This window comes from Macrotis lagotis, chromosome X, assembly GCF_037893015.1.
Source record: "Macrotis lagotis isolate mMagLag1 chromosome X, bilby.v1.9.chrom.fasta, whole genome shotgun sequence".
NCBI lineage: Eukaryota > Metazoa > Chordata > Mammalia > Peramelemorphia > Peramelidae > Macrotis > Macrotis lagotis.
In genome coordinates, this window is record NC_133666.1 from 700243626 (window position 1) to 700252620 (window position 8995).

The following is an 8995-nucleotide window of genomic DNA, read 5'->3' on the forward strand; positions in this document are numbered from 1 at the left end:
CATCTCTGCCAAGAAACTCCAAATGGGGTTGAAGACTGAGCTGCGTCGCGGAGGGGAGGGGATGGGGGCGAAGGCCCACGGCCTGGCCTACCTCAGCCTCGCACCTAAGAGACCGGACCCTGGCGCCCCGACACGCAGGCGGGGGCCGGAGGGGGGAGGGGCGTCTCTGCTAGGGCCTCCCCACGTGTGGGGCGGGGCTACTAAGGCCCAAACACGTGACGGAGGCGTCGTCACCAGGAAGAGGAGGGGCCGTAGAGGCTGCCTCGGAAATGGACAGCGTCTCCGGCTCAGTCTGGAGCATGCGCAGAACGTGGGTTCGTCCCCGGGCCCTCCCCTTCCCGTCACTTCCTCCAGGGTGACTGACGTCACGTCCTGCCCCTTTCACGCGCCCCCCCTCCGCGACCTCTGCGTTGCTTACCCGGGCATTCGGGACCGTTTCCCACCCATCCGCCTTGGCAGCCGGGGCGGAGCCCTGCGGGGTCTGTGGGGGCCGGACTCGAGCCGCTCGAGGGCCCATTGCAGCCTCTCGGGCACGGGAGTCGGAGAACCCGGGGGAAGATCTGCGCGTGCTCCGTCCCCCGGGCCTCACTCATTGGTCAGGTCCGGGCGGGGGCGCGTCCCGGCAGCCAATCAGAACGCCGATGAGGTCCGGGGCGGGCCGAGCAATCCTCGACACCCTCCTCCTCCGAGTGTGCGCCTGCGCGGGGCCCCCTCCCGGACAGACGCCGTCCGGAGGCGGGGCCGCGGGGGCCGGGGGCGCTGCCGGGGGGCCGGGGGCGCCCTTCCTCCCTCGCCTCCCCCTCCCCGGCCGCCCCGAACTGGCCCTGGAGGAGCCGCGGGAGATGGCAGCAGCCCGGGCCCCGCAGGTGAGGGGCGCCGAGGCGGGCGGGGGAGGGGCCGGCCTGGGGCGCTCGCGGGACTTGGGCGGGGGCGCCCCCAACACGCCCCTGTGAACCCCGACAGACGCCCCTCGGGGTGCCCCCGGACCTGAGTGCCAAACGCCGGCCTCCTGGCTGTTCCCGGACGAGACAGGCCCCCCTCGGCTCCCGGGCTGCCTCCTAGGTCTGGGGCACGTCCCGCCCCGCCTGACTCACCTGCAGCCCTTTAGACTGGGCTGAAATCCCAGCGTTTACGGAAAAGCTCCTCCGACCTCTCGTATTTCCTGGGACTTCCAGCCGCTATTTTCCCGTCATTTTGTGTGTGGTCTCAACCGTTAGACTGCAAGCTCCTTCCTCAGGACAGGCTCCTCTCCCAGGGACTGGGTCTGCTTATGTCCCCAGGCCTCGGCACAGTGCTTAACAAATGCTTACTGAATAAATGTTTAACTGAAAAAATGTTGACTAAATATTAGCTTAGAGGTGAATCTGGCTATGAGCCACGGGGTGGGCAGCCACAGATGGGTGATGATCTGTATGGCTAAAGTGAATGCCCACCTTGGTGAGCCCATACACCTTTTGGAGTACATTAAGGATTATTGTTTGGTCTCATGGTTCAGAAATAAATATAAAGTGGGGCACTGGAGAGATGGGGGATCTTCTGACAATGCCTGGCTGCTTTACTCCTCTTTTCCTAGATCAATAAAAGGAGTGGTCCTTGGGTAAGATGGTATTATGTGCTGTTGCAGGAATTGGTAACATTTAAGGATGTGACTGTGGACTTCTCCTGGGAGGAATGGAGGCACTTGGACCCTTCTCAGAAGGAACTGTACCGAGAGGTGATGCTGGAGAACTACAGGAATCTGGTTGGCCTGGGTAAGGATGGCTCTCCTTGGAACTCAGAACCTTTTCCTTTGAGGGTCTTTGCTTTCTTTTGGCACACCTATTTGCCTAACCATTTGTGGGAGGGAGACCAGATATTTTTTCAAAAATCTTCATTAGGTAAAACAGCGCTTGCTTTGTACACTTGGAAGTTGACAGCTTGCTCATGTTGAAATTGTGCCTCTCTTTCTCTTCCCTGCATTAGAGATTCTCTCCTAAAGCTCTAGGGCTTGTAGCCAAAGATAGGAGAAATCTCCCATCTTGCCAGGGAGTGGGTCCAATGACAACTTTCATTTCAAGTTCATATTCACTCTGCAAACTCCACTTTATCTTAGGAACACAGTAGAAACTAATCCCCAGTGGCATTTATAGAAGCCTCTGTGTTTTCCTACTATTCCCACTGTTCCTAGAGTAAAGTGGGGTTAGTCTCGTATTCCAAATTGACTTTCTGATTGTAGTGCTTTCCTGTCTCCAATGAGTAGGTCTTGCCATTTCCAGACCAGATGTGATCTCCCAGTTGGAGCAAGGAGAAGTACCTTGGATACAAGAGAGAGAAGGCCCAAAATTCAGGTGTTCAGGTGAGTGAGTGAAACCAGGCAGATGAGCATGACCAGTGACAGCCTCGTTGATCCTTTAGATGTCTCTAGATTATGAAGTAGAAGTTATCGAAGCCTTGTGGTAGTGGCTAAAAAATAAAGAAGTAAACCAGTGGAATGTACTAGTTAGAAGAAAGTTAGAAATAGTGGGACTAAATAGCCCAGTGTTTGATGAACTCCAAATCATAATTTATTTAGAAAAGAACTTCATATTTGATAAGAATTACTGGGTGAACTGAAAAATAGTTCTTTCCTAAATAAATTATCTTATACCATATTTTACAATAAATTTAAAATGGACATATACTTCTCATAGTTGCAGATAGGAGATGTAAGGGATAAAATATAGTTATAATAAGGTATAGAGGTAGTACAAAAAATAAAATAGATAATTTTGATGACATGAAATTAAAAACTTCTGCATAGACAAAATCAATGCACCTACCATAAGAGAAAGGGATAAATGAGAACAATGGTCTTTGTATCAAAATTCTCTGTGAGGAATTTGATATCTAAGATACATAAATAATTAACAGGTATTTATATGTGTATCCATCTATATTGTATTATTACATATAAAAGACCAAAAACCATTCCCTAATAAATAATCAAAGACATGAACAAATAACTTTGGAAAGAATTAGACTATTAATATATGAAAAATGCTCCAAATCAAAATATGGTTAATATTAATATCACTATAATTCATGTAACATAACATATATGTAATTAATATAGTGTACATAACTAATGCAATATTAAAAGTATGAGAAAACAGGTTTCATCTCACATCAAGCAAATTAGCAAAGAAAACAAGATTCAAAGTCAATTTTGGAGGAATTGTGGGAAGATAGACATACTGGTACATTGTTGGTGGAACTGTGAACAACCATTTTAGCAAGCAGTTTGTAGTTATTTAGACAAAATCTCTAAAAAGTCCATGATTTTTGACCTCGGATTTCCATTACTGACCTCAAACTCCAAGGAGGCCATTGATAAGAAAGTTTCAGTATTTATTAGGATCTTTAGATCAGTATTTTTCTTTTCTTTCTTTTTTTTAAATCCTGCTGCTAAAGAACTGGACATAGGAAATGCCCACTGATTGGGGAATAGCAAACCAAGTTGTAGTGTATTTGTATATGGGAATATTACTGTGCTGAAAGAAATATGCTGAATGCAGTAAAGCATGAAATAACTTATATAAACTGTTTATAAATCAAAAGAAAACCAAGAACACAGTATTTATATGTAGTGATCATAAAAAGTTTAAATTGGAAAAAAGTAATAACAAAAATTGAAAATGAAAGTGGCAAAATTACCAAGACCCTTCCTCTACTTACTTTTCTCCCTCAATGGTAGTTCTTTGCCATATAATTTCAGAACTTTTTGATACATATTCAATTTTCCTTACTTTTTTATCATCTTTTTTTTCCCTTAAAAAAAATTCTTTGTGATATGGCATGGTTCTCTGAGAAAAAAGGAGAGGATACAAAGGAAAATATAGGTGATGCAAAAAAAAAAAAAAGGATATCAATAAAATGTTTTCTTTAAAAGAGCACACCCAGAAAGATATTCTTTGTATAAGCGCAGCACTCAATCTCCAGACATTAGAGAACCCCCAGAGGCACAGGTTTTCTCATCTCTTTGCTGTTCTGAGGCTGAGGATCTTTGTTGAGAAGGATCTTCTTTTGGGCATAGGGGTCCAGGGGATTCATGGATGAAGGACAACATATAGTTATTATCTTTACCTTTAGGGTATCTGAATGGATAGGAAAAAAAAAAGATGATATTCAAGTGAAGAAGGAACTATGGTAAAGGTCAAGGAGTCGAAAATAGGCATAGTTTATGAAGGGTGAGACCCTGCTAGATGGGACTGAGAATTCTTTGGAGGGGAGTAATGAAATGTTTAGTAATTTCAGTTGTATTTAACTCTTTATGACCCCCTTTTTGGTTTTTTTTTTAGGTTTTTGCAAGGCAAATGGGGTTAAGTGGCTTGCCCAAGACCACACAGCTAGGTAATTATTAAGTGTCTGAGGCCTTGAACTCAGGTCCTCCTGACTCCAGGGCTGGTGCTCCATCCACTGAGCCACCTAGCTAACCCAAATCTTTTTGATTCCAAACTCATTGCCCTGTTCTTTTTGTCACTTAGTTGCCTGGAGTGTTAAAATATCAGGGTGGATAGGTAGGGTAGAGTTCTGAGAAGGACTCTGAGGAATTTTGAATTTATTGTATAAATAAGGCCTGGAAGCTGGATTGTGAGCTGACCCATGCATTTCAAAGGAGTAGAAACTTTAGAGGTTTTTCAGTCCATACCCCCTCAATTTATTGAGAAAATTGAGGCCCAGAGAGATTAAGTGACTTGCTCACTGTCACATAATAAAGTTTATGAATTGGGATTCATACTAAGAGCTTTCTTTTTCCTAATTCTAGTGTTTTATGCTCTAGGCCACCTAGTTTCAAATGGGCAGAGGCAAATAGCACTGGCATGTCCTAGGGAACAGAGCAGAGAGCCACTTAGAAGACCAAGATCAGTTAGAGGTTCAGGGATGTGTGGAAAAGTCACAGTCTTATTAATAAGAGTCCTTGTTCTTTCTTTCATAGTGGCTGTAATAAACAAGAACTCAGGATGTTTTCAGTTCAACCTCTTGTTCAGTGGAGAAATTTTCTTTATAATTATCCCTAATGAAGTTAACCATTCTGATAAAGTATTTCTGTTCACACAGTAAATTTACCTCAGTGAGTAGGCAGCATGATGTGCTGAAAAAAACTCTGGAATGAAAATTAGGAGACACAAGTTTGACTTCTCCCTGTGCTCTTAACTAGTTGAGAGACATTGAGGTAATTAGTAAATCACTGAGTCATTTAAATAATCACTTCATTTAGAAAAGGAGAAACTGAACAATTTTCTTACAAGACTATTTTGAAACCATTAAGAAAGCCTTTAAAGTAGCAATTAAGTAACACAGTGGATAGAGCACCGACCCTGGAGTCAGAAGGACCTGAGTTCAAATCCCCTCAAACACTTAATATTAACTAGCTATGGGATCTTGGGCAAGTCACTTAACCCCATTGCTTGAATGAAAAATTTTAAAACCTTTAAAAATTGTAAATAACCATAAAAACATATGTAATAGTCCTATTTTAATCAATCTTTTGGAGTTTTACCATGATTGTTTTTGGAGGAGACACAGGTGACAAGACTTAAGCATATGGGTGCAGAGGATATTGATTTGTTTTATCTCTTTCAGACTGGGACATTAGACCTGAAACTCCAAAGCTGGGCATTTCTATGGATATGTCTTCCCCAAAAAGACTCCCAAGGGAAGGCACCTGTGATTTCAAGTCAGGAGAATCTTATGAACATAATTCCAGGTTGAAGAGGAAACAGAGTATTGAAGAGAAACATTTTCAGCTAGTAAAAATCATCCAGAGGAGCTCTTTGAATACAGTGAACAACAATGAATATAATGGATGTAGCAGAAGGTTCATGCTTGGGTCAGTCCATTCTCTATACCAGAGAGAAAAAATAGGAAAAAGTTTCTGCAAGTATGATCCAGACAAAAAGAGCCACTCAATCAATTCAGACCAAAGTAGAAACAGTAAAATTGACTCAAAGAAGATACTTTCCTTATATAACAAATGTGAAAATTCCTTTAGCCACAATTTCGACCTTATTGAATATCAAAGAAAATGTATTGGAGAGAAACTTTGTGAATATGATGAATTTGGGAAAGCCATATGCCCTAACTCATTCATTGCTTCATATCATGGAATTCATTCTGGAGAGAAACAAAATAAATCTGTTAATTGTGGCAAGACCTTCTCCCAGAGCCCACAACTTATTGAACATCAAGTAATGCCTCCTGGAGAGAAAGCCTATGAGTGTAATGAATGTGGAAAGATCTTTAGATACAGTTCATCCCTTACTTCTCACCACAGGATTCATACCGGAGAGAAACCTTATGAATGTAATGAATGTGGCAAGACCTTCAGACACTGTTCATCCCTTACTTTCCATCTCCGAATTCATACTGGAGAAAAACCTTATGAATGTAATGAATGTGGGAAGGCCTTTGGCCAAAGCATACAGCTTCTTGGACACCAGAGAATTCATACTGGAGAGAAACCTTATGAATGTAATGAATGTGGGAAAACCTTTAGACACAGTTCATCTCTTATTTCACATCACAGAATTCATACTGGAGAGAAACCCTATGAATGTAGTGAATGTGGGAAAACCTTCAAACACAGCTCTTCTCTTACTTACCATCACAGAATTCATACTGGAGAGAAATCATATGAATGTAATGAATGTGGAAAGGCCTTTCGAGAGAGTTCAAAACTGATTCGACATCAAAGAGTTCATACTGGAGAGAAACCCTATGAATGCAATGAATGCAGGAAGACTTTTAGTCGGAGAACTCAGCTTACTCGACATCAGAGAATTCATACTGGAGACAAACCTTATGAATGTAAACAGTGTGGGAAAGCCTTTTGTCAGAAGACCCAGCTTAACAAACATCAAAGAATTCATACTGGAGAGAAGCCATATGAATGTCATGAATGTGGAAAGGCCTTTCGCCAAAGGTCACATCTCACTTGCCATGAAAGACTTCATGTTGGTGTAAAACTTTATGAATATAATTAAAATCAAAAGGATTTTGGTCATATACCTTGGTCAGTATTCTAAAATGCTTATTAAAAAAACTATAGATGAAACAAATTCTTTTAATTCCAACAGCTTTTCCAAACCATTTTTTCTTTAGTGTCTAGATAACTCTTTCACCTAATGCCAAGACTTACTGCAGATGAATTTCCTAATTTTCTTAGTGGGTATATATCTGGTAGGAACTCATTCCCTCAATTTTATTCTTTAGAAAATTTCTGTATCATCATTGCTCTTTATTTTTTTATATCCTCAATACTGCCTTGGACATAGTGGGTACTTAGTAAATGTTTATTAACTGGCTGATTACCTAGTCACAAAGAAAAGGTCTCCTAATCTTCCTTAAAGCTAATTTCTCTTTCCACATCCTTGATGCTACCTCTCCCACCTCTTCCAGAACCTTATTCATATTTCTTAAATCCAGAGGGTGTAAGACCCAGAATCTGGAAAACCTTAGTTCAGATACCATTCCTGGACATCTAACTTATTTTACTGTGGGAAAGTTTCCTCATTGGCAGAATGGGGTTAATAATATCTATAAAGTATGGGGTACCTCTGAGTTTCATTTAAATCATATGTGTAAAAGTAATTTGCACACTTTAATGGGCTATGTAAATGTTAGCAGTTTTATTAGTAATATTCCACCCTTCTCTACAAGAGCCTTCATAGCAACGTAATCATTTTTGCTCCCTAAAAAGTTGCAGTTACTTCCAGTTGACCTTCTACTTCTTTTGTCCCCCTGAATTTATCACCACAGTTGAATCCCTTCAGACCCTTTCTGGATGTTCCCTTTTCCCTTGTCTTTAGTTACCAAGCTAATACTTCACTGACATTTTCTCTGTCTTTTTTGCCCTTGGGCTTATTCTCTTTTCTTTTTTGTGTTCCGGACAATCTAATTTATTGATAATGCTTCATGTATCATTTATAAGTGGCTCTGACTTTATGCCCCATTTTCATCTACTTATTGTAATCTGATTTCACTGTCCAAGTTAGCTCCCTGTTTCACATCCTGTTTCTCATGTTCTAAACCTTGGTAGGTCTTTCCTTTACCCTTCTATACCTCTCACCTACTGTCAACTATTAAAGTCTGTTGGATATATCTTGCCTCCTTTTCCCTTCCTCTTTTTGACTAGTAGCCATCCTAATACAAAGCTTCATGATCATCCCTCTGGACCATTGTAGTAGTGACATTTTCTTCCTTCATCTCCCTTACCCCTTCAGTCACCCCACAACATGAAATAGACTAATCCTTTAGGATGTAACCATGATTAATTTGCTCAAAAATCAGTTTTTCCCAGATATCTACAAAGTAATTTTCAAATTCGTTTGCCTAGTATTTGTTTCTCCAAAATCAAATGCCACTTTCTGTCTCCCAGTCATCATGGTTATCTATGGTCCAACCAGTTGGAGTTTTTGCTGTCTCATCAGTATACTCTAATTCCTACCCTTCCTTAGGATATGCCCAGTGTCTGGAAAACCCTTTATTCCTATTTCTTACTGGTTTCACACAAGACCTTTAAAGCCAAACTTAGATACCACAACCATAACTCTTCTCTGAATATCTAGGGCACCTAAGTACTTGTGTATAATTGGGGGTTTTTATTCATTGTTTTCCCAATTGATTTGCCAGTCAAGTCAGGAGGGATTTATTAAATGCCAACTATGTTCTGACTCCAGGACTGGTGCTCTATCCTCTGTGCCTCCTTATCTGTACCGAATTTCTACCCGTTTTCTCCACAGTTTCTATTCAATAGTGATCCCTTACCCCAGTAATTAAAGGTTTTGTGTTTATTGAACACTATGCTCCTTTATAATGCTTGCTTCTAAATGTTATATACTTAATCTGATCAACTTTTCTATTTTTCTTAGCACCAATCACTTCAAATCAGGTCCTCAGTCACTTGATACATACTGTGTGACTTTGGGTACTCTGCTTCCTATCTGGGGCCATCTCCAGTTGTCCTGATTCATATCTG

At 41.6% G+C, this 8995-nt stretch overlaps 1 protein-coding gene across 1 annotated transcript; it reads left to right on the top strand.

The window, feature by feature from the left end:
* Window positions 1-712: 712 nt before the first annotated feature.
* On the top strand, window positions 713-7025 carry LOC141497132 (uncharacterized). Its single transcript, XM_074199763.1, has 4 exons — window positions 713-866; window positions 1625-1751; window positions 2240-2335; window positions 5602-7025. Exons 1-4 carry the CDS (start codon window positions 843-845, stop codon window positions 6999-7001), a joined length of 1647 nt encoding a protein of 548 aa, XP_074055864.1. The 5' UTR covers window positions 713-842; the 3' UTR covers window positions 7002-7025.
* Window positions 7026-8995: the final 1970 nt, after the last annotated feature.